Here is a 26,358-nt window from a genome sequence, read left to right as displayed (position 1 = left end):
GGGGAGGATGGACGGATGGAGAGGGAGCGATTGCCCTGACAGATGACTGTAAAGGATAGAGTGAAGGGGTGGGGCCAGGGAGTAGTGGTTGGATCAGACCTACCATGCAGAAATGAATCGGTGCTAATTAAATGTAACATGCACACTCTCTCACACTAGACACACACACACATACCCTCTCTTTCATGCTACAACCCCCTGTGCCTAAACACACTAACCTATCCTCTTTCCCCTGGACAGATGGTCATGACTGAAAAGTGACAGAGCAGGAGAAAGAGAGGGACAGATCAAGATAGAAAATGAATAGATGGAGAGAGATCGGTGAGATGGGGACAGGGAGGGGAAAAAGAGAGGGTGACCAAGATGGAGAACAAGGGGAAAGGAGATGGCTGATAACCCTCACACGTGCATGCACAGACACACACTCGGGTTGGTCGGCGGTGTGTTTAGTGCAGTTTGTCATTGAGGTATATTGAGCGGCTAATGCACGTCATTGTCACCTATGCTGGACACTCAGAGAATGACCCAACCATCCTGCAAAGTGTCCTGTGAGTGTACTAAGCCTAAAAAGATCAGTGGACACCCATGTGTTACTCCAAATATACTCCTTCATTACTCTAAATATACTCTGTAGCCACATTGATGTTACTCCACAAGTGCTTGGCAACCATAGTGATATCTAAATCCCCAAGTGATTTCCAGAAACTCTTAAAGTGACAGACTGTAAGATTTCCTGCAATTCATTCAAGTTATTGTTAGGCTATACCAATTGATTCATGCATTATGAATATAGGCTAGTGTGAATTAATGCCTATGCATACATACACTAATGTGTAAGATCTGTCACTGTCTGGGCAGACAGACACTCACCGGGGTCATTATCACCCCTTCACCTTATAGGCCTATGAATCCATGGGAATTGGGAATTACCTATTGGTGTCCTATTGGTGGTATTTATGAGGGTCACATGAAGAGGGAATCAGGCAATGGCGTCTTATAAACGTGTTATAAATGTTGAAACTCCTCAGCCTACACATTCAGTCTAGCAAACACCACAGCTTGGGTTGATCTCGTAAAACCCAGCCATGCCACATGCCACTAGGTCCCCAATAAACCCTGCTCACATTGTGATCATTACACACCTGGGACCGACAGACAGACAGGCAATGGAACATACATGGGCTTTATTAAGGACGTGCCACAAGGCAGCCTCGGGGGTAGATAATGTTCTCTGGGACAAGTGAGATTCAACCACAGATATGGAATAGATAGAATTAACATGATCATTAAAAGGCAGACTTGGTATGTACTTTATGCCAGACAGGATGTCAATATCTCAAAGTAACCATTCAATTCGATCACCATGTGGGTGGGTCCATGACATAACCTGTAGAATAGAGACCTGTGTCAGTCTGTTCTATAATAATAATAATATGCCATTTAGCAGACGCTTTTAATCAAAGCGACTTACAGTCATGTGTGCATACATTTTTACGTATGGGTGGTCCTGGGGATCGAACCCACTACCCTGGCGTTACAAGCGCCATACTCTACCAATTGAGCTACAGAGGACCAAATCTTTACAGTCTATATCTATGGTTATACACCAGAGTAGAGGAGTGGGTCCTCCCTCTTTACTCGTGGCCAGTGAGGGCAGTGTAGTGAAATGTCCAGATTTAGAGGTGGGACTGTGGCATTAGCCTGTTTAAATTAAACCAGAGGTATTTATGAGCGGACATTCTCTCTGTCCTCTGTTCCCATGGGGCCTGAACAGGATTTCACAGCAGGGGGGGTAAGATGCGAGGGGTGAGAGATGGGGGGTCGGGGGGGGATGTGGTATAGAGGGTGCAGAGGGGTGTTAAAGATAGCCAGGCATTTTGTTTGGCTGTATGTTACAACATTGATATCCATGGTGACTATAAAGTATACTCCCCTTGGTGTCCATGGTGACAATGCACCGTGTCGTTGTGGTAACTATGCCTGTCCAGTGGGCAGAGGTTGAGGTTGCGCAAAGTCAAATATAATGGACACTTTTTTCTGCTTTTTCAGATGTCTCGGGGGGAGAGGAGGAGAAAGAACGGGAGAAAGAGGAGGAGAACAGCCTACAGAAGCCACCCCACAGGAGAATAAAGGAAAGAAGAGGAAACAGGTGTGTTCTCCTCCTCTGGTATGTAATAGTTTGTTTTAAACTTCATTGCGTTTCGTTTGGTGTACAACTGTACTACTACTGTCTCAGTTATATTTGTCTACACAGAAATCCCAGAAGGAGTGTTTTATGGCTCAGGAGAAGAAAGCGGATGAGGGCGAAAAAAAGCCCAAGAAACAGAGAAAGGTAAAACTGAGGATGGAGGGGATTGAAGAGACACTTGCTGTCCTAAAAAGGAACTGCAGTTAAAATGTGCCTAAATTCAATCACATTGGTGTTAGAAGTAGGAATTGTATCTCTGTGTGAATTCAGAAGAAGAAGACGATCACAGATGTCCTGGCCACATCGAAACCCAAACCGGGCTCTCCAGGCGACCTGCAGAACCTGGTTCTAAAGTATTTCAAATACGAGCGCTCTGTCATCGAATTGGAAGAGCTCAAACTGCAGGGCGAGTCACCTTTAACCTTTCAACTGTCACACCTGACCTCTGTCTTCTGTTACCAGCAGGTATAAGGGCTGTCAGCCTTTTTGTCAGTCTCTCTATATCTTTCTTTCTCTCTTTCTCTCTCTCTTCTTTCTCTCCCCCTCTCTCTCCCCCTCTCTCTCGTTCTCTCACTCCTACGCACTCACTTTCTCTGAATTACCTAATGTGACTTTTTTCACGGATTCCTGCTTCCTGATGATTAATGACCTCACACACACCTCCTCCTACCTGAAAGAAAGTGAGTACAAACCAAACCGTCACTCCTTACATACCTACATGCCTCACCAATCCATTACTCATTTTTAACCTCAATGTTAAACTAATAGGACTTCTGTCCCATTTGTGCTTTAAGTCTTCTGTCATGTTCCTAGATGTGTACTTGGGTATAACTCAATAGTCTGGTGTTGGCTTCCCCTCCTCATCTCCTATTATTCATCTGACTGATCTGTGGAGGAAATGAGAAGAGGAAGCCACTTTAGACTATTGACATCCGTCCCTTGTATCACAGTATATGTTTTTCCTTTTCTCTTTTTGCTCAGTTTGTCCCAAATGGGCTAAGGTCCAGACGCAACACACAGAGAAGGGTTCTGTAATTCTGCTCATTGTCTGTAACTCCGCCCTCAGACTCATCAAGCTCACACATTGGGATGGGAACACCATGGAGACTGAAAGCCCTTCTAGGGAGAGGTAAAGGCTTGTCCTTAGTGTGGCTTAATTTACATGATACTTTGTTCTGATCCTCTACCCTTCACCCTGAGGTGGGGCCTCATTTTCTCCCCCTCAGGGATTTAACCCCAGTTTGGCACTGCCAGCGCAGCGCTTCCTGGTTCTGGACTGGAACTGGTGGGACCAGAAGCTTCGCATGATGGTGGATGTCGCTGAGGTGAGACTACAATGCCCCCTGCTGGGTGAACAACACAGTCACACTTTACACAGTACTGAAAATATTTTCTAGTAGTACATGGGCTTTCTGTCAGACAGACTAAATGGAGTTTCTTAATAATATAGCCCTCTTTTTCACTTCCAGGTCCAAATTGACTTGCTGAAGCTGCTGGATAGGGGCATCTTGAAAGGCTGTAGAGAAGGAAAAGTAAAAGTGGGACTCTTCTGATACACATACACACACACCAACTGCCATACTTTGCCCTCTGCCATAGACTGACACACAAACACACACCCAACCATTTTGAACTGGACCTCTTCTGATCATGCTCTCACACAAACACACACACACACACACCAAAGTTATTGTAGTAAACAATTTAGTAAAATAAAAAAATAAAAAAATAAAAAATAAAACATTTGAAAAGCAAACTGCAAAACTAACTAAAATACAATCAAAATCATCATAAATTATGTTTAGTTTTATTGTTTTTATTCTAAAGTTTGGGCAAAAATCTAATGGGGTTTTCAAGCTTTTTTTCTATTGGGGTTTTCGAGCTTCTGAATCTGGTGTGTAAATGCTGCTAGTAGATGCCGATGTTTCAAATAGGCCTACCCACTGGGCACAGACGTCAGTTCAACGTTTAGTTTTGATTTATATTTGGTTGAGATGTCAACTAACGTGATTTAAATGTGAAATCAACAACAAATGTCACCATGTCATTGGATTTCAGTAAAAAGTTGGGTGAAAAAAATATGAAATGCCCTTACGTTAATGACTTTTTGCAAATCCAATCAGTTTTCCATGTTGATTCAACGTCATCACATTGATTGATTTTGGTTGAAATGACGTGGAAACAACGCTGATTCAACCAGTGTTTGCCCAGTGGGTAGCATGTGCATCACTACCACTAGCTATCACTAGCTAACAGGGAAGAAATCTGAGTGCGAGCAAGGAGCGTGACTAGGCCAAGCTAGAACAGCTTATGAAGTTGCTGGAGCCGTTCGCAATCCACATGACCAACTTGCTGACCAGTGACTGGGCCAAGCTAGAGCAGCTTGTGAAGTTGCTGGAGCCGTTCACAATCCACAACGACCAACTTCAAACTGTCTGATGTGGTACCGTGCCTTCTCAACCTTGAGGCACACTTGCAGTCATCTACTGTTGCAAAACAGTGGGCACAGGTCCTCCTGAAGTCACTGCTTGAGCGCTTTGCATGCATACTGAATCCTCTGGCAGCCAACTTCGATCCAACCCCTGCAGCAGCTTGCCTGATAGACCCAAGTATGTCTCTGGCATTTCGCTCAACAGAGATGGAGCCACTGATGAGGGAAGCAGAGTCATTTGTACTTCAGCAAATCAGAGAGTACAGCCATGGAGCAGCAGGACCCCAGGAAGATGCCAGCACGATGAATCAAGCAAAAATCTCGACCACAGTTCTTCAGAAAGATAGCCTCGCATCAAAGATTGTGTCTGAGGTCACTGTCCAGCGGGTCAACCTGGCAGGGCATTAAGTGCCCCGTGTGAGCTGCGGAAAAACCTGGAGGAGGTAAGGGGAGCATGTTTACAGAGTCACCTCTCCAGTTCTGGCAGACAAGGATGGCTGTTTATCCAAAGCTGTGTCCTGTGGCACTGGATCTGGTTTCTGCCACTGCATCTCGAGCGTTCGTGCAGAGAATATTCTCTGTCTGTGGACAACTGTCATCAGGCTTGAGAACACGAACGACCTCCTCTCTGGAACACAGAGTCTTATTGAAGATAAACCAGAACATTTTGTATGGTTGAACAGAAACACACACACACACACACAAGCTGGCTGTCAACTGATAGATTTGTGAAGAAGTGTTGTATTACATAAGTTTTTGCTGTTGTTGGAGCTGTTTTTATTAACCCTATGGGGTTAGTCAGTGATACTTATTTAATATTACATAAACATAATATGTCAAATGTGCCATGACTTCATTTGTAGTTTTTTCCTCTCTCTTTCTGTCAGATAAAGGTAAAGATACTTGATTCTTCTTACTTCTAATACTAAAAATAAAAAATAATTGGATTGGTTTAAACATGGGCAAGGGAGTACCCTTCCACCATATTTATTGCACCAGTCTAGGCGCTTATCCTTTAAATCCAAGTCACATTACGATTGTTTTATAGTTTAAACCTAACCAAACCAATGTCCTGGCCATGGAGTTGTATGGAGCCCTCTAGTGGCCAAAAGCTGGTGTTATCATGGGCAGCGCCATAGAGGATTCTTGCCATTTTTATTTAGTCAACTGTGCGGGACTTCCAATTTCATTGGCTGATCCCTGCTGATGACCCGGTTGGCATGACCTGATGACCTGGTTGGAGTCGTGACAGCCGGGTCATCAGGAGGAATCAGCCAATTACTTTTACTTGTGAAGAAGAAAATGTACGATTTCAAGATGGAGATGGCCTCAATGGCGCTGCCCATGCTCTCACAGACGTCATCATGACACAGATACAGAGCTGTTATGTCTATCCAGGTCTATGGTCCTGGCCCATCAATTTATGTATTACTGCCCCCCAGTGGCAAGAAGTGACATCCCAAAAACCAAAAAAACTATAGGCCTTCAACATATAAATGGCTCCTAGCCTCCCACACATAGGCTACTTTCTGTCCCTAACACTAAAATTTAAATTAAATAATATAAAACGAAATATAAATGTTTTTATCAAACTGAAACTAAATAAAAACGAGCAAATCAAGTCTGAACTAACTGAAACTAAACTGAATTTCCAATAAAAATCTAAAAACGAATAGAAATAAAAACTAATATTAAATCACGAAACTATAATAACCTTGAAACACACACACACACCTACACACAACAAAGTTAAGTGGGGCACCTCAAACCAATTATGTCTCCATAACAGAGAGAGACTGCTGGACACTTCCCTATCCTGTTTTTACCTTCTCTGTGTGACACTGTTGTTGTTATTTTTCTATTTTAAGTGACCATGTAAAATGTCTGATATTGTTTATACAGTGTTGTAGTCCCTGTGGGATGGTTTGAATAAAGCCATTCTGAATGGAACCAGACTCTCTGTTTGTTCACCCACACCAGCGGGAAGCCCATCCCACTGAGTCTGAGGTCATGAGTTGTTTCGCCCAGTAGGAAGTCTGATTTATCATAACATCCTGTGTGTGAAGTTGTTCTACAACAACGAGGCAGGTACAGACACAGGCAACTGGTTCGAAGGGGAAATGATCGTAAGTTACTGTCTAAAAATAAACCTGCAGTATTTCAGCTCGATGATCTGTTAGACTGTAAAACATCTGTATGTATGTAGGACTGAAGCGCTAAGGAAGGAGTGAGAGAATAACAGTAGAAAAAGAATGAGAGAGAAGAGACGGAAAGAGGAAGTAGAGCCAAGGATTCTTGGCAGGGAGGGGAGCGAGAACAAGGGAGAGGAACAAAGAGATAAGACCATGTTAAAGAAGACGGGAAGAGAAGAGAGACAAGACTCCCATTCCTTGCTTGTTCTCTGGTTGCCTGACCCTATCCGTGCTCCTTTCCCTGCCCCAGCCGGAGCTCTCTGTCATGGGCAAGGCGAAGGCCCACGCTGGGCTCCTGGCCCGGAGGCCTGATAACTCGGCTTTCAAACATCAGAGACTGCCTGTCTGGTCCCCCATGCTCACAGCTCACACCGTCCTGCCTTTCTTCTACTGTATGGCCACTATATGTTCTACTGGGAGTGTGCCTATATGGGGGATACAATCTTCCCAGCTCTGCAGATTTTGCTGCGAAGAGACAGAATCATTAGATCATTTGTTTTGGTACTGTCCATTTGTAGCTTGTTTCTGGACACAGGTCCAGGAATGGCTGAAGGATTGCAATATTTGCATGGAGCTGACCCTGCAGAGAGCACTACTGGGTGATCTGAAAAGTCATAGTCAATCGATCAATAATATAATAATACTTTTAGCAAAAATGGTTATTTTCAATTTATAATCTGTAGAAACAATGAGAATAGAAAGGTTCAGAACTTTTGTAAAACATCACAGTACAGTTGAAAAATATATGGCAAATAGAAATCCAATATGGATGGTGTTAAGAGATAGATGGGTGGTGTTGCATGGAGTTGAAGGATGGGACTAATAACAACTAGCAACAACAAGATAACTAATGTAAAGCATACTGTGTCCATAATAAGTATATAGGTTATAGGTTGAGAGCATTTGTGAAAGAGCACAGTTAGAAAGATATGGCATATAGAAGCAAACCGGATGGACATCATGAAAATGATCGGAGAGGTTGAGGGTAGAGGAAGTTCAGGAGTAAAAACAAAAAAATAGAATTATTGTAAAATTGACTGTATCCATGAAATGTATATAGTATGTATAAGCTGGAAGTAGAGGCCTAAGCATTGTTGTTCACTAGTTTACTCCAATTAGGGAAGGGGTGGTGGGGTTGGAAAGTAATAAAGGGAAAAATATTTTTTTTAAGGATATGTATATGTGTATGTATATATATATATATATATATATATATATATATATATATATATATATATATATATATATATATATATGCGAGAGAGAAAAAACATATGGGGGATTGGAAGTGATGCAGACAATTACATTGATGGAAGTTACAATCTATCTGCAATATTAAAGCTGATCTACCCCCTAAGAAAAAAGAAAAAAAAGAAGAAAAAAGAGAGAGAGAGACAATGAGAGGGAGAGAGAAGAGTTTAAGGGTATCCTGAGAATGAGTGTACAGTATAACAGGAGGAGTGGCAGTGGCGAACAAGCATCAATCTAAAGTTCATATAGGTTTTAATGTTTGCTATCTCTGTTTCTCTCTCTCACCATCTCTTCTTTTCTCTCTCCACAGGTGGACTACACACACGCAGGGTCATGTGATAATTGTGTTTTGAGAAGCGTAAAGACAGTGCCAACGCCAACCAGAGCTGCAACTGCACAATGGTGTTTAACATTGAAGACACATTGAAGGTGTGAGTGTGTGTGTTTCTGTCTTGGTGTGGACACTTCGACAAGACCACAAGCTGTCGAACCAAATCCAAGTCCTTTGAGACGCATAGTGATGACGCATTTCCTGTTTCCTGTCCCAGAGAGACATGTTCTTCTACAATGGGCTGATCAACTTCCACCAGAACATATACATGTACTCCAGGGACGATGGACAGATGGTCGGGAGAAAATGAAAACCTCAAGGTAGCAACTGTTTCTATCTACTCTATCTATCTATTCCTGTCTGTCTGGCATTACCCACACTATGTTATGAGTCTCTGCTAACAATGTGACTGCATGATATATAGGATTCGGGGGAAAACACCTTTTAATATCCAGTGATATGATCAAATCAATCTGACATGAGACCTGATTTTGATTAATTTACTGACTGACTGATTTCTTGATGAGTTTTGTTTGTTTGTCCCAGTCTCCTTGACTCTGACGTATCACTCAGAAAAGGGGGGTCCGGTGGTCCATGTTCCTCTGTTCAGGAAGGACATCACCTGGTACACCGACAAGAATGTCAAGTTGCACAACCCACCGGTTGAGAACAAGACACTAACGTTAGCACAGGTGTTTGAAGGTGTGTCTCACAATACACCCACACAGTGTGTTCATGGCCATCTCTATTATTAATAGTTATGGTGTAATACCACATTCTTATTTAATATACATTTATATCACCGCTTCCTCTTACTTGCCTTTCCAAATGTTGGTATCACTGTTGTCAAAACTCTGTCCTAGTTGTCTATGTGTTGTCAGGCACGGCACAGCCTCTGTACTGGCAGAAAGCAATGTGTGACCTGGACCCCTGGTACCACAACAACAACGGATTCATCAATGAGGACCTGATCGTGTGGATGAGGGAGGCTGCCTTCCCCAATTTCAAGAAGCTCTACGAGGGCTGCCGCCTGGGAACTACAGCGTCCATATCTCCTACAGTGTCCTTTATTATTCATCTGTTTATTCATGCTTTATTCTACCAGATTTATCATTTTGAGATTTGAATCAATTGAATTAAAACGGTTTCCCAATGGCAGGTTCCTAGTGGGGTTAGCTAGTTTCTCATTGGGTGGAAGTGAAACAGTAGGTTGTGGCTTGAAATGTTGATTTTTGTTTATTTGGTCAGTTATTAGAACAGTGTGGGTCACAGCACATCAAGCACAAAAACACCAACAGCTTTTTCCTTTGTCATCTGTGTGAAGAAGAAAAAAATCGAAGAACTAACAGTAAGCCTACTGACTATTTGGAGCCTCTGTGTTTAGATATAAGGTGTGTACCGTATGTGGCTCTGTTTATCCTTGACCTTTGCAGTGGAGTCCTTCTGGGGCAGAAAGGAAGTGGCACTGTCCAGTCAGCTGGGTCGGGGGTCAGAACAACTTCCTCACCGTAGCCTACCAGATCACTGACTGTCTCATCCTGCTCCTCGCTGTAATCTTTACCGCCATTTGGTGGAAGTTTGGTATGAACGGTCAGAACATGGAGGAGTGATGGAAAAGGACCAAAAAGGGTGAGGAAGAAGAGGAGAAATATTGAGTGAATCATGAGAAAGAGAAGTCTGATATTTCATTCTAAATACTGTAAATGTGACTGATTTATTGAAATGGTCAATGGTCCAAATGTACGTAGTTCTACATTTGAGATGTGGTTTGTGTTATTAGCGTTTGATCATCATGAATGCTTGTGCTTGGTTTAATTTCCCTACATCACCATGTGATGGCAGTAGTGGTGTTAAAATGACATAAGGTGGGATATCATTGGAAATTGTTTTCAGATGTTATAATTTATACCAGTGCTTGAATATCTATTAAGATGTTATCTTCAAGATATTGATATGAAGTAATGTGAAATATGAAGGAATCATTTAAGATTACATTTTTTACTGTTGACCGTATGAATGTGTTGTGCATTAACGTTTTTGTAAAAAAACATTACTTATTTTTAAAGTCTTTATTTCTCTTTGTACAATCTGTGAACTCACAGAAACACACACACTGACCTAGGGCCAGCCTTCCCTACTGATGTCCTAACCTTTAACAAACTGGTCCAGGATCAGATTTGGTGTTCAGGACAGGGAGTGACCTGACAAATTATTTCCTGACATCCATTACTACAGACATGACTAATCAAACACAGATACAGTACACTCATACAGACATAGCTAGATACTCTCTTTAGGACAGCCATACAAAGATAGACACACACCGATACAAAGGTTCAACAGACACAGCTACTTGCACAAAGACACTAAGGAAAGTTATCACATACACACACACGAAAGACAGCAATCATACAGTAGAGACAATCAATGTCCAAGAAATACACACAGCAGAGTCATTCAGACAAAGATGCACATTCACCTGCATACTGTATATTGGAATTTGAAGTGTTTCTGACTTCAGTATGCTGACTGGTCACTAGTGATATTGTTTTCTCTCCGTACCATCTTTGACAGGATCCGTGACCTATACGCAGCTCTTTAAGGCTGACGCGGTAACCTAGACCAGGGTTTCCCAAACTTGGACTACCCCCCCCCCCCATGAACCATGTAACCATGAAAACAGTGCAACCATAATTATTTGATGCCTTCCGTGTGGAAGAGGATTCGTCACCGCTGTCCATAATGGTTGGGAACATTTGCTTTTCTTAAGTGAGAGTATGTCCTTTTCAGCAGGAATTATGAAAGAAAAATAAATAAAAGATAATCATTTTGAGAAACACAGGTTTTTGGTGTGGATTTCACTCTAGATTTATGTACAAAGGTGAATGGTTACATTCAAAAGTTTTATGAGATCTGATTTTGAGAACTAACAGATCTAAAAGCCTCCAATCAAAGCGTACCGTAGTAAAAATGAGGAAACTCCTCTTTAGACATAGGTGACCTTCGGCCTTTATGCAGAGAACACTATTAGAACACATTAGTGGTAGAAACATTGCCTATAATAGAAGGCAACCATTTCAGAGAACCTATCTTTGGAGAATTACTTCACTTTTAAATTGACACATGAAAGGAATTAAAGGAATATAAACTCACAGTTTGACTAAACATACAATTAAGACACATTGACAGAGTGGACTAAGCCTGGCTGAAACAGTAGTGAGCTCTCCATCTCTCCTCTTTCTCTTTCATGTAGACATTCATCTTTGTGGTTTCAGTGATAGGACTGGTATGGCACTATGCTAGCACTCTCCGGCCACGCATGTACATGTAAACACACACATACTGTACATACAGACTCCTGTGTAGACACACTCACATACAGACAAAGTGAACTCACTTTAAGGTAGTGTGTTCTTTACAGACTCAGACCCAGGGTTATATCCCCCTCTCTCTGTCCATGGGGGATGTGGTTTATGGTTTCGGCCCTGTCAATCACAGTCCTCACTCCGCCCCTTCAGCTCTGCCCTGCTGGCTTCTGAGAGCTGCTCTGAGGCACCTGATAGGCTAGATCCACAGTGGGCATGGCCTGTCCTATACTCTTGGGTGTGTCGTACATTGACCTCCCCGATTGCCCACTGTCTGTCCGTGCGAGCAGGGAGGCGGGGCCATGGCCGATGAAGCTGGAGACTGTGGTTGGCTGGCTCAGCGAGGAGCTCCCTGATAGGTGGCTTGCAATGTCAATCACGATGGGCGTGGCGTACTCGGCGCCGGAGGCAGGCAGGGGTTCAGCGTAGGCGTGGTAGATGTCTGTTGCTATAGGAGCGTCGTAGAGGTCAGGGTCAGTGTAGCCAGGGTCAGAACCTTCCTCTGGCTTGAAGGTTGACCTCTGACCTAGTGATGTCACCACACCGCTCACCAGGGGCTGGGCATATTCTAATGCAGGAGATGAAGAGGGTGTGTTACACATACAAACACTCAGTTCGCTGTGTGTGTGTGTGTGTATACCTGCGGGTTCGGCCTGTAGTCTAGGGGCGTTCCCTCTTCCTCTGAGCCGGCCCACTTCACTGCTGCTGTAGCGAACTGACTCCTCCCCCTCTGCCATCTTGGATGGCAGGAACTGCTTCATACTCTTCCACCAGTCTGGACAGAGACACACACACACACACATTAAACACACACACACACACACAAACAAACACACTGAGAGTGTTGTGTTTACCTGTACGGTCCCAGTGAGGTAAATCATAAGCCCCCTCAGAACTCTTCTTCCTGAGGAGAGAGAGAAAGAGAGAACAGAGGAGAAAATCAAAGAAAGTGTGATACATCAAAACGTCTTCAAATACTATTTTAAATAAGACATCTGTCACCCCCCAAAAAAAGAATTATTGCACATCTTTTCCTACTAGCACTGGCTTTGCTGATAACTTTAATATTGAGGAAAAATGTACTTACTACAACTGTGATATGTAGTTTCTTACCTAGCTATCTTAAGATGAATGCACTATCTGGATAAGAGCGTCTACTAAATGACTAAAATGTAAATGTACTTTGTTGGGAGCTACTGAGTGCATGGGTATTTAGTTGTTACTAGTTATAGTTAATCATCACCTGTTTCTCCAGTGCCAGGCACAGACCATTGTCAAGATGAGGGAGGTCAGAACCATGACCAACACTGGCACCAACACTGCTGCCAACGCCACGTCTATGACCACAACACAACCAGTGTGAACCAATCACAATCATCAGCACAATTAGATACTGTAACTATTTTCCCTCTATCTGTTCCCTCCCTCCCTCACCGTTGCTGGTGCGTGGGGGCATGGTGGTGTTTCTGATGTCAGGGGTGTGGGTGCTCAAGCCGTACAGTGGGGGGGTGTCTGTGGCCACTGGGGGAGTGGGAGGCCGAGGGGGGCGGTATATCCGTGGTCTCGCTGTCCAATGGGAGAATAGGCAGAACAGTTATAATCATTCTATGACAATATAATCCCTTCGACTGCCCACAAGAAAAATCGAATTCACGAATGGGCTAAAAAGTCGAAACACCTGACTTGCATCTGATTGGCTGGTTTGGTTACCTTGATGGAACTGGCATCCGAGCAGCTCAAACTTGAGGGCGATTCGCTGGTGCCACTGGGCAGGGCTCATCCTCACATACCGCGCCTCGATTGGTGGGATGAAGTTATTGCGTACTTCATGGAGATAGTTGGTGTTTCCTTGAAAAGTCTGTCATGAAACAGAAAGAGAGACAGTCATCACTACACACAGACATTGAAGCTACAGTATGTTTCCAAATGATATCTCATGTTATCTTGCCTGTGCCTACAAGACTACTGTATTGTTAATATTATGTATGGTTTGTAACAAATGTTTGATTGCTACCTTTTTGGGAAAGGTTTCTCTTGTAAAATAGATTTTTAACCTTAGTGATATTATCTCCTGTTAAATATAGGATAAAAAGCCCTGATTACAGATCCTGACTAACACAGCCACTCAATCAATCTCCATCCATCTTTAATGAGCTGCTGTCCTGAGTGACCACAGCGCTTAACAACCACAGTCAGCTCTCATGTTTCCTGCTATAAACAACCGCAATCAATCACCGTTGCCATAGAAACAAACTCACAAACCCCCCGCTCCCCTACTCTTGTCTAAAGTAGCTTCCTCTCTCCTTAAAGGGAAAGTCCACTCAAAACTATCTTTTAGTATTTCTTTCTTTAGTCCACTGTTGATACATTCCCAAAATGTTTTGTATGTCAGCAGTCAAGTTTTCAAGATATTGGACTTTCAAGAAGCAAAGTGTCCCTTTAATGTTATTGATGAGAGGGGTGTTCACCTTGTCCTGGGTAGCATCTGCCTCCCGATAGGCGCTCCAGTTCTGTCCGTCATTGCTGTAGAGGACCCGATAGGCTGACACGTAGAACTGATACTCCAGGAGGGAGGAGCCTGTAGTGGTGATGCCTGTAATCCTCTTCTCCTTCTTCAGATCCACCTGTAGCCACTGCTGCTGGTCGCTGTGAGCCGACGCCCAGGGAAGCCCTGTCCTTTTAAGGCGGGCCCCAGATGGGCCCCACTCGCTGGGCTGGCCAATCACGTCACTCCATTCCCACACCGAGGAAGCAGAGAGCTGGGAGTCCCTAACAACGCCCGACTCTAGACCCAGTGTCCCATAGCAACCTAAGAGAGAGAGAGAGAAACTGAGTGTATTCAAGTGGGAGGACACATGACTGTCTTCGCGATTGTGGTAGTGATTGTGGTGGCAGGTGTAGTTGAAAAGGTTACAGAAGCATGTGTGGCTGTGGTGGTATCATGGTCTGTTTTTGTATTGTAGCTTAACTCACCACTGGTCTTGAAAGTGAAGAGGCTGTTGGACAAGGGACCACTGGAGAGAGGCAGAGAGAGATAGACATAATGATGGAGCGATGGAAAGGGAAGAGAAAGCAGATGTATTCTCCCAGACAGACAGTAGTACTTACACAGTGGAGGAGACGTTGTTAGCCAGCGAGCCATCGTAGTGAGGGATGCCCTTACTGCTAACCACACTGATCTGACCGCCCACAGAGCTAGACACTACACCTGCATGGATGGCTGCTAGACACACTGGAGACGACTAGAGGAGGGAGGGAGAAGGAGATATTGATTATGATCTATTCAAGAGTGTTTAGAAATGTGCATTTTTATGTATGACCATCTTCATCAAATTACTTCTATGTCAATTGAATCCTCGCTGCTGTGAGAAAAGGGGTTAGAACACTGGAGGGAGCAAGAGGGATGATGAGAGGGGGAGATAACAAAGAGACAGAGAGAGAGGAGAGAGACAGACGGAGAGAGAGAGCGGTGAATCTTGTGTTTAGGATTGTTCCGGTGTCAACTGAGAGGCCATATATCCCAGTGAGTGACAGTAATGGCTTGTATAAGGTTTTACAATGATATAGATCACAAAGAACAGCTCTCAGTCCCCAGACCTCAGCTCCACAGATAACAGGAGATAAGTCGGCACGATGATGTCACTTCCTGGCAGGGGGAACCCTGAGTGCTATGAAGAAGAAAAAATGCTGATCCAAGGCCTGTTTCAATAGATTTCTATCTATGAAGTGAAGGTGGTAAATTACCTTTTAATGGCGTCAGACCAAGGCTCTGCGTCTGTCCTCGTGCTCCTAGACCTTAGTGCTGCTTTTGACACCATCGATCACCACATTATTTTGGAGAGATTGGAAACCCTAACTGGTCTACACAGACAAGTTCTTGCCTGGGTTAGATCTTATCTGTCGGAAAGATATCAGTTCGTCTCTGTGGATGGTTTGTCCTCTGACAAATCAATTGTAAGTTTAGGTGTTCCTCAAGGTTCCGTTTTAGGACCACTATTGTTTTCACTATATATTCTACCTCTTGGTGATGTCATTCGGAAACACAATGTCAACTTTCACTGCTATGCATACGACACTCAGCTGTACATTTCGATTAAACATGGTGAAGCCTGTGTTTCAAACATTAGGAAGTACTGCTTACCTACAAAGCATTACATGGGCTTGCTCCTACCTATGTCACTGATTTGGTCCTGCTGTACATACCTACACGTATGCTACAATCACAAGAAAAAGGCCTCATTATTGTTCCTAGAATTTCTAAGCAAACAGCTGGAGGCAGGGCATTCTCCTACAGAGCTAAATTTTTATGGAATGGTCTGCCTATCCATGTGAGAGATGCAGACTCGGTCTCGACCTTTAAGTCTTTACTGAAGACTAATCTCTTCTGTAGGTCCTATGATTGAGTGTAGTCTGGCCCAGGGGTGCGAAGGTGAACGGCAAGGCACTGGAGCGAAGAACCGCCCTTGCTGTCTCTGCCTGGCCGGCTCCCCTCTCCCCACTTGGATTCTCTGCCTCTGACCCTATTACAGGGGCTGAGTCACCAGCTTACTAGTGCTTTCCATGCCGTCCCCAGGACGTGTGCGTCACTTGAGTCCCTGACGTGATCTTTCTGTCCGGTTTTTGCCCCCTCGGGCTCGTGCGGTGGAGGAGATATTTGTGGGCTATACTCAGCCTTGCCTCAGGGTAGTAAGTTGGTGGTCTGTTGATATCCCTCTAGTGGTGTGGGGGCTGTGCTTTGGCGAAGTGGGTGGGGTTATGTCCTGCCTGGTTGGCCCTGTCCGGGGGTATCGTCAGACGGAGCCACAGCCCCCCCCTGTCTCAGCCTCCAGTATCTATGCTGCAATAGTCTATGTGCCGGGAGGCTAGGGTCAGTCTGTTATATCTGGTGTAATTCTCCTGTCTTATCTGGTGTCCTGTGTGAATTGAAGTATGCTCCCTCTAATTCTCTCTCCCTCCCATCCCGGAGGACCTGAGCCCTAGGACCATGCCTCAGGACTACCTGGCCTGATGACTCCTGGCTGTCCCTAGTACACCTGGTCGTGCTGCTGCTCCAGTTTCAACTGTTCTGCCTGCGGCTATGGAACCCTGACCTGTTCACCGGACGTGCTACCTTGTCCCGGACCTACTGTTTTCGACTCTCTCGCTCTCTCTACCACACCTGCTGTCTCGAACTCTGAATGCTCGGCTATGAAAAGCCAACTGACATTTACTTCTGAGTTACTGACCTGTTGCACCCTCTACAACCACTGCTGGTCATCTATGAATGAAGAACAATCTGGCCTTAATGGCCATGTACTCTTATAATCTCCACCCAGCACAGCCAGAAGAGGACTGGCCACCCCTCAGAGCCTGGTTTCTCTCTAGGTTTCTTCCTAGGTTCCTGCCTTTCTAGGGAGTTTTTCCTAGCCACCGTGCTTCTACATCTGCATTGCTTGCTGTTTGGGGTTTTAGGCAGGATTTCTGTATAGCACTTTGTGACATCATGTAAAAGAGCTCTATACATTTTTTTTTTGTTGAATTTGATATACATCCTTCCTTAATTCCTTCCCTCCTTCCGTGAGTTAATATCATATTAAGATCACTGAAAAGGTTGGATTGTTTAAACATTTCCCTTTCTCTTCTTCATGTATTCCCTTAGCTTTCCAGTAACTAACTCAGTAATTTGCAGACATCATAAAATCGATCTATTCATGCATATATTGGCAAAACACGTACACACACTAGTGAACACACATTTAGTGAGACCACAGTTCCCAGCAGTGGGCAGCTGGGTGAGTGAAGTGGGATGGTTTTCCTGGAAAGGCCCCACATGGGGTTTCACAGCTGACAGGACTGTGGGTAACACCAAAGGCACCGTGTTGTGACATACACACACACACACACATTGTGCGATCATAGACACGTTCTACACATTCACACACACACACCACATAGTCAAGGTACCCACAGGCACTGAACACTTGCCCTCTCAGCTCTAAATCATCCCAGTAACACACCACATCCGAAGCAGCACCCAACCAAACCACTAACACAAACACACTGCACTGCTCCAAACCACCACACCCAGCAACTCAGAGCACAGACCGCTTACACACACACACACAAACTCTCTCACTCATTACAACACATTACACACCAACCCAAAGGGATGAGAGAAGGAACAGGAGAACCGGTAGAGCAAGAGAGAGAGAGACAAATTCATACTGAAAAAGTTGACAGAGTGACAGAATGTGAGAGTAAAGTAGACGTGCAGAGATGGGTGGGGTGCACTGACCCCCCTGTGACATGAGGTGTGGTCCAATGAGCAGCAGATGGCAATGCTCCATGGAAACCAAAGTCAGACTGACTTGGGTTGTAACCCCGTACAGCTCTGTTTGGCTGAACATGTAGAACCCAGGATCCTTTTCTGCTATGTAAACTGCAACACCGCCTACACAAGCTCAGAAACACACACACACACCACACGTCACAAACATATGCCTGCACGCATGTACACGCCACATAGGCACGCTCACATGCACACGCACGCACACACACCAGTCCGCTCAGCACCCTCCTCCAGCTGGAATGGATTAGAAGAGGCTGTTCCTTCGGCCAAACAATTAGCTCACCTCCCCCAAACCCCCTTCCCCTCCCCTATGCCTCTGAGACACCCCCTGACACACATACATACACACAAACACTCTTGCCCTCTACTGTGCCTCTGAGCCACCCCTGGGCCCCCCCTCTTTGATAACACCCACACCCCCCATCTAGCCTTCCCTCCCCTCTTTCCCACCCCCATGGCCCCCTGACCAGCCCAGGCATGAGGTCATCAGCCGCAGACTCACTCAGCCCCCATGACCTCAGACACAGCCGGGGCATTGTGAGGACATCAGCCTGGGATGTGCATACGCTGAGAGAGGCCCTGTTTACAAAGAACTTCATGAGAGCGAGACAGAGAGAGGGGGGGGGGGGGGTTAATTGGGACAGACAAGGTCCAGCAGGGTAAAGAGAGAGTGAATGAGACTGGAAAAAGAGAGATGGGGAGAGAGTAAAAGAGATATAGAACGAGAGAGAGAGGGGAACATAGCCATGAAGTGAGTCATGACTGTGTGCGTGGCCAGTTAGTTCCTGTGGGTTAGTGGCAGTGGTGGTGGGTACTGCTGAGTGATGAGCAGGTTGGTGGAGGAGGGTATTGGGCAGTGTGAATCACCTGGGAACTGTGTGCCCTCCACAATGACTAACACTGACACACACACACACACAAATGCATACGCTCACACAAAGATGCACACACCCACGCACATGCACTGTTCCCACCCAGTCTGTCTCTGTTTCGTTGACTTGCTCATCTCTCAGTCCCCAGCACCACTCATGCACATCCACAAACCATTCCATGAGTACTGTGCATATACTCACGTCTCTGTAGCCATGGGGTATGGTCCCAGAGATCTCCCCAACAGAGGTCAGACATCCTGCAGGACAGTATCTTGTGAACTCTGCCTCAGTGAAGTGGATTCCCTTGTCTTGACAGGTGATCAGATCTACAAACAGGGATGCAAACTGGTGACAGTCCAAAACATGCAAAAAATCTGTGTAAACTGCAAGAAAATGTGCCTATTTCCAGAGAGGGGTTGTCACAATACCAACATTTTACTAACGCTGTGATACCAGGCCAAGTATCACCATACTTAGAAATATGGTGACACCACATGGTTTGCTGCCAAAAGTTAGGCACCAAACAGAATTTAAGGAACGCCAGAAAAATACAGATTGTTTATTCATATTTAGCTTAGAATTCCATTGATTAGGCATATGCATCCTACCATTGATTAGGCATATGCATCCTACCATTGATTAGGCATATGCATCCTACCATTGAAGCATATTTTTGAGTAAGCTATCTCAGTGGTTCCCAACCTTTTTTTGAACCATGGCACACCTTGATGGGATAACAAATTCTGCGGCACACCAAAAATGTCCCTCTTAATATATTTAGTGGTACTGACCTCCATCTCATCTGATCCATACTGCAAATCATCTATTTTCTGTGAAAGACATTTATAGATTAAGGGCGTTTTCTTATATCCCCTTATGATCTGGATCCTACCCTGATCCGCTCTATAAAGCACGTGTGAAACGCAAACGAACCCTGGCTGAAACTAATCCTGGACCTGAGTTGGTAGCTGCAGCGCAAGTCGCGTGGAACTTTTTTGCCCGTTGTAAACAAGCTAGCTCGCTAACGTAATGTAGAAGATGTGTTTTGCTAATCATACCCTGAAACGGTGAAATGTATTCTGTAGAATCACATTAACTCAGCTCTCTCTCTCTCTAATCCACCCTGTCTAGGTAGACACACGTACATGAACACAAGCAGAACAAACACGCACAGACAGACACACACACAGTGTGCTGTAGCGAGCAAGAGTGTTTTTTGTTTTTTTTAACACTGAGGGGATGCCCACAAGGTTAGAAATCCCCATCCAGTCACTGAGGATGATAACACTCTCTAACATATGAATGTGCAATAACATATACATCTGTATTTCACCCCATCTCTTTCTCTCTCTTCAGTAATTTGATTTCCCTCTTTCAGAGGATGTGGATAAAAGCTTTGTTGTATCTCACTCTCTCTGTTCACCCTCAACTTCTCCCTTCTCCAACCTTTCTCTCTCTCCACCCCCCTGCATCCCACTTTAGTTTTTCTCTAGCTTCCTTCCCCCTCCATCCCCTCATCTATCTCTCCTTCTCTCCAGGGAGACTGGCGATGTAGACAGACTCCTGACACAACAGACAAGTGTCACCACACGCTGGATCTGCAGTGCACAGCGCTATTGGCTCTAAACACACACACACAGTCTGTGCCACTCTAGTCTGCAGAGATAGACAGCTCTTTGGAGTGGTGTGTGACAAAGCCCAGCCACACAGGGACAGGGTGGGCTTCACCTAAGGGTTCTGGATACGTACACGCACTGTTCTGACACTCTCACTGCAACAGAACACCCCATCATTAAGGCCGGGATTCAATCCAATCGCGCTTATAGACAATGCAGATTTTAAAGGCGCTTAGAGACGGGCTGCAGTAAACGACAATTTAACCGTGAGAAAATCCACCTACCTTGTGTAGAGAACAGCGGTCCCAGTTGTTGTCAGCTCGAATGTTGTCATTAAAACATTGTTTGATTGGTTGACAAGGTGAACTATGCTCATTGGTCAACCATGCGCGGCAGCCGCTCAAGACTTCAGCTAATTTAATATTTTGGCGCCTCAAGCGCTGAGCCATCAGCACCGTCCACGGTAGTGAGCACGAAGAACCGCGCGGCTTGCAAAACTACTTGCGTTTTGCCACTCACCGCCCTACTCCCATTGAAGTCTATGAGACCTTTGCCGCTAACTGCGGCCTGTCTGTAAACGCCTTAAAAACAATGTTACCGCATTCGCAGGAGATCGCATTCAAGGTAAACAATGCAGATTTCGGCTCAATTGGAAATTAACTGTCAAGCGCATTATATACCGTCGTTACGGATTGAATCTTGGCCTAAGCCTCCCTGTCCTTCCATCTGCCCTCTACCATAACGCTCCTTTAACTTCCTTCTCTATTCACCTCCCATCTCTCACTGTACCCTTTCTTATACCCTCTCTCTACTACTCTCTCACAGTAGACACACAAAAAACAAACCCACACATGCATGATGCACACACACAGAGCTGCAGTATGTCTAGATTAAGAACTCCAGTATTAAAACACACACACACACAGTTATGTGGAGATAAATGCCAGCTGTAATACTCTCCAGGCATGCTCCATGTCTGTCATGTTACAGCAGATCACTTTCCTTACATCTCCCTGTAACTGAATTCACTCCATATATCTCCCACACCCTGACAGAGAGAGCAGCACGAGGTACCACTTACAGACAACACAGTCAGTCTCATACATTTAAAATAGTTATTTATCCAGTAAGGAAAAGGTGGAAAAGGGAGAGAGAGAGTAGAGGAGGAAAGGGAAAAAAGAGGGAGTAGAAACACATTTATAATAGGACTCACATGAGACCCTGCAACTCCCAATCATACAAACACACACAGTTACCTAGGCAACTCCATCAGCCATGGGGGCACAATGTTACTGTAAAACAATCTATTGTAATCTCAACTAAGAGTTAACACAGCGGTCTATAATGGGTGACATTGTCATATCTGAGGATTGGGACACCAGCAGCAGCTTGAATGATCACCTCACAGTTCACACAGTTAGGATGCAGCTCAGACCCCACCCCATGACCGTTGACCCCTTGTACCTGTGTGTTCTGTGGTGGAGTAGGACAGGGAGAAGCCCCGCCCACTGCGGTGAGTTCCACTCATGAACTGGATGGTGACCCGGTTCCCACCGGACTGGATGAGCTCAGGAACCTTCAGACCCAGACCACAGAACTTCACTGGTGGTCGGGAGGAGAGGGGTAAGTTACTTAATCTTGCACTCTGATCTAGCGGTTATTATCTACATTCAGATAGTGGTACAGACAGTGTTATTCTATTGACGTGTCTGTCATATACTGACATACTGTCATATAGTGGTTGCTATTGATTGATTATGTATATTTCATACACCCCTCTCCTTTCCCCTAGGAGATAATAGAGCCATTCCCTATCCCCTCCCCACCTTCCCTCCTCATCTCCATCCCTCTCTCACCTATCTGGGTCCTCTGGGGTCCTACACCGTCGTAGATTCTGAGGTAGTTGACCTGACAGTTGTTGTCCTCTATGTCCAGGTCAGCGAAGCGGAAGTGTAGCCTCAGGCCCTGCGGCACACTGATTTCCCACTCACACACTGTGTGGTTGGGGTACGTCCCTGGGTAACCCAGAGAGGACAGGGTCCCACTGCTGGGGCCCAACACACTGGGGCCACAGCCATCACCTGTAGACACACACACACACACACACTGAGTGACTTAGGGGAGACATACATGTACTGTTTCTACCCACACATAATGGGTGGATGTATATGCACATAAGGGTTGTGTTACACAAATACACACACATTATGGAGTTAGAAATATCAGTGGGATTAGATATGTTCAGACTTTGACACACCAGTAGTTTGGACAGCAGAGGGTGAAGGTAAGGATTTCACCATCACTGTTTAGTTTAGTTATCAGGATTCCAACAGAGTTCTAGTGAACAAATCCATTGCAGCTGATTTAAGCCAATTGGGGCTGTGGTTTTCGGCTTGACCTTTGACCCTGTCCTATACTGTACTAGGCCCAGTCAGAGGCCTCATCCGAAAACAATCCCAAGACCAAGTAGGTGTCGCAATATGGCGTGTCCTTTAATCCATTTAAAGTCAAGCTAGGTGGAGTCAGCCCCATATTGCTACACTTTACAGATGTGCAAAAACTGAGGGGTAAACAGTGCAGCTATAGGGGAATGGGCTAGGGCTTGTTTTCGGACCAGAGATAACAGGGGACAGTCATGCGTCATGGGCGGCAGGTAGCTTAGTGGGTAAGACCGTTGTGCCAGTAACCGAAAGTTCGCTGGTTCTAATCCCTGAGCCGACTAGGTGAAAAATCTGTCGATGTGCCCTTGAGCAAGGCACTTAACCCTAATTGCTCCTGTAAGTCGCTCTGGATAAGAGCGTCTGCTAAATGACTAAAATGTAATGTAAATGTATGTCATGGGCTAAGAGGATCCGCGGCTGGGCTGGTGTTATGTAACATAACTGACATTTTATTCAGATGAACTGGACAAAAATGGGTCTCCGTTCAAACACGCCACTTCGATACATGTGACTTTACGTAGCAAGTTAGGAGAATATTTTCGCTTACCCTAAACCTTTTTCCTAACCTCAACCTATTTATCCTACATGCTACGTTAATTCTCATAACCTGCTGCGTAAATTCTCATAACCTGCTACCAAAAGAAAAGTCGTAGTTATATCGAAGTGGCGTGTTTTTAGGGGATCTCTAGAGAGAAGCAGCTTTCGGATCAGCTTACACCAACACTAACCAATTTTTTAAATGTTTTTAACCTTTATTTAACCCTCCCGTTGTCCTAGGGTCAAAATGACCCGCCACTGTGTTGAACCAACTTTATTTAATTTTTATATTTTTGGGATCATTTGTGAGAAGGAGGCAGTGAGACTTTAAATAAATTAAATAAAGTTGGTTCAACACAGTGGCGGGTCATTTTGACCCTAGGACAACGGGAGGGTTAACTAGGCAAGTCAGTTAAGAACAAATTCTTATTTACAATGACCGCCTACCAAAATGCCTTACTCTGCCACCAATGTTTCCAAAAGAAAAAAAAAACTTTATAAACGTCCCCAAGTGCCAATTGGAGAAGTGATTTAAGTTTCTAAACCATGTTCGTTGGGTTAAAAATACTGTTGTTATTTAACTCGTTACTAGCCTACATGTACCGCCACGAGACGTTGTTGAGGCTGTTTACCCCTCTACCACTTCAACCCCTCCCCCTCGGTTAGAATTCTACCAAATGGTGTTATCGCTATCTCTTTCATCACCTGAAATCCTGCCCACAAATGACTATTGTTTATTTTGCCCGGTCTGCCCTTTATATCTATGCTATACACTTAAATAACCAATTTCAATGACTACCAAACTACTTGGAGAAGTGAGGAACTTTTGCAGTCTGTGATTCTGGCTACATATTTGGGATTGGGGAGAGAATGTAGCAGTCGAGCCATGTAAGGTAGGCTATCTGCTCTGCTCAACCTTGCTGAGGCGCAGCTGCATAACAATCTCTGCCGTTGGCTATCCGGAGTGCAACAAAGTAGACTTCAAAAGAAACACTGCGTCAAAGCGAATGTAGTAATGTCTATATGTATCTAGTTTATAGCACTTTTATTACACATGGTTACATTAAGTGGCACCGAACAACACCAACCTTTCTGCGCTCGACTGCTTCTGGCGGTGAGGAGGATGATGAGAGTCGACAGGAAGAAAAGCCCGGCCTCTCTCGGTCCCCTACCCACCATTACCGCTCTGCCCATAGCAGCCTGCAGTCCGAATGCATACTGCTCGCTTTCACACCGGTGAACTCAAGAGTTTAGTCCGTACAGGCAGTTTAAAACGCCGCTCCGCAAAACATCCGTCCTCAGTCAAAACCGCTCCTTCTTTCTGCGCTCGGAAACGTCCGACGCTCTCCGCTCTCTCTGAAAACACGGCGCGGGTCGCGTGCAGCTTCGTTTTCACAACTGAATCTGAAGCAACACTATCCAATCTGCTGTAGAACGACTTCCTCCTCTTCCGCTCCTCCCACACTGCAATAGGATTCAATAGGAATCCCTAGTCCACCAAGTGGTATGATGGAAGGGAATAAAACATATTAAATCGTTACTTTCTCCTGCACTCCTGTAAGCATCCTGCAACGAGTTTTCCCCCGTTGGACGTGCTAGGGATGAACCAGATAATCAGTATTCACTAGAGGACAAATTGTCATAGGTCTACAACCTATAGCCCATACAGCCATAAACTGTACCTGCCCAATGCCCTGGCCCATGACCCAGCCACGGTGTCAGTACTTAGGGGTTATGTACAAATAGAAGGCTTACCTTTTCTCTCTCCAATAACACTGAGTGGCCTAGTTATTGACTGTCTGTTGTAATTAGTAGATTGTATGCCAGTAATCATCTATAATTAATGAACACATACATTTTGGCCCCTGGCCAGTGTCCAGATGTTCCTGAGTCCCAGTAGTTTATTTCTACATTTATGTCACACACACACACACACACACACTCACACATCATGCATTTATTATGGCTCAGGCACACACGCGCATACTTGGTAGAGAGGGAAGAACAAAACAGCTTGCTTTGGATTGTGATGCAACTAACTAACTGAGTATCCATTAGTAACCCGTAGCAACAAACAGTGTTTTCGCCAGTGAGTAGCCTAGTGTGTGTGTGCGTGTGTGTGTGTGTGTGTAGGCCTACAGTTGAGGAATCTGAATGCATACAGATGTTTTCTACAGAGACATGATTTCTGCTACGTAGAGGAGTGGCCCAGAATTGTCTCATTATTGTGTATGATGTCCCCTCTCTCTCTCTCTCTCTCTCTCTCTCTAGTGCGTAAAGTTTGGGGAATTCCAGTAATGTGTGTTATTAGAGCGTTCTTATCAGTAGATGCCCTGGGAAAAGGCTGGGTTACGCTGGTTACGCAGCAGACAGCAAAACAGTTCTCCTGCAGGAATTTCTAGGCAGTGGAAAGTGGCTTGAATCCTCCTCTCTAACCAGCTAACTTCTCACATTGACCAAATGCATTGTCTAAAAGTAATACAACATGTTCCAAATGATCTAACTAGCAGAAATATGTTTCTGATTAAGAGGTTGACCTCTGCCCCCTGGATAGAAATAAAGGAGTAAGTTGAAGTTGCTTTAAACCACTGACATAGATTCATATATTACTTCACCCCCCTAATGGTAAAGTTAGGATCAGGGTAATCAGATCTGTGGCTAAAGTGGTAAGGTCTACGGGTAGCTTCTACTAGCTGCCTTTGCTCTTTGCTGTGACACTAATGCTCTCTGGTGGTCAATTTGGGTATTGTTGTGATCAGGACTGAATAGACCTCTCAGAACTAGGTTTCAATTAGTGGACACAGAG

The 26,358-nt window shown here is 44.8% G+C and overlaps 3 protein-coding genes and 1 long non-coding RNA gene across 5 annotated transcripts in view; 3 read left to right on the top strand and 1 right to left on the bottom strand.

Annotated features, from left to right (window-relative positions):
* The first annotated feature begins 2,053 nt into the window (after positions 1-2,053).
* Positions 2,054-3,899, top strand: LOC121571598. The gene is made up of 4 exons (XR_006001727.2): positions 2,054-2,332; positions 2,459-3,317; positions 3,389-3,513; positions 3,658-3,899. It is a non-coding gene; the product is annotated as an uncharacterized LOC121571598 (long non-coding RNA).
* Positions 3,900-6,739: 2,840 nt separating this feature from the next.
* LOC123481220 (cell cycle control protein 50A-like) lies at positions 6,740-11,230 on the top strand. The gene is made up of 4 exons (XM_045212035.1): positions 6,740-6,745; positions 7,062-7,203; positions 8,940-9,095; positions 9,275-11,230. Exons 1-4 carry the CDS (start codon positions 6,740-6,742, stop codon positions 9,517-9,519), a joined length of 549 nt encoding a protein of 182 aa, XP_045067970.1. The 3' UTR covers positions 9,520-11,230.
* On the bottom strand, positions 10,448-25,022 carry LOC121571596 (discoidin, CUB and LCCL domain-containing protein 2-like). 2 transcript variants are annotated; one of them, XM_041883147.2, is made up of 13 exons: positions 24,641-25,018; positions 22,431-22,655; positions 22,039-22,176; positions 19,160-19,284; positions 14,867-15,000; positions 14,732-14,772; positions 14,227-14,567; positions 13,469-13,616; positions 13,193-13,324; positions 13,002-13,095; positions 12,613-12,662; positions 12,399-12,533; positions 10,448-12,326 (listed from the first exon to the last, which is right to left on the bottom strand). In XM_041883147.2, exons 1-13 carry the CDS (start codon positions 24,744-24,746, stop codon positions 11,908-11,910), a joined length of 2,088 nt encoding a protein of 695 aa, XP_041739081.2. In that variant the 5' UTR covers positions 24,747-25,018; the 3' UTR covers positions 10,448-11,907. The 2 variants fall into 2 exon arrangements, with proteins under 2 accessions (XP_041739081.2, XP_045068055.1); XM_045212120.1 differs by having other exon boundaries at positions 10,448-12,533; positions 24,641-25,022.
* Positions 24,223-26,358, top strand: part of col8a1a (collagen, type VIII, alpha 1a) — a 73,556-nt gene continuing 71,420 nt past the window's right edge. The window contains exon 1 of the mRNA XM_041883146.2: positions 24,223-24,445. The gene's annotated coding sequence lies outside the window, so the exon portion shown is untranslated. The remainder of the gene's footprint in view (positions 24,446-26,358) is intronic.

The sequence above is a fragment of the Coregonus clupeaformis genome, chromosome 40 (assembly GCF_020615455.1).
Source record: "Coregonus clupeaformis isolate EN_2021a chromosome 40, ASM2061545v1, whole genome shotgun sequence".
Lineage (NCBI taxonomy): Eukaryota > Metazoa > Chordata > Actinopteri > Salmoniformes > Salmonidae > Coregonus > Coregonus clupeaformis.
This window is presented reverse-complemented; position numbering and strand designations above follow the sequence as displayed.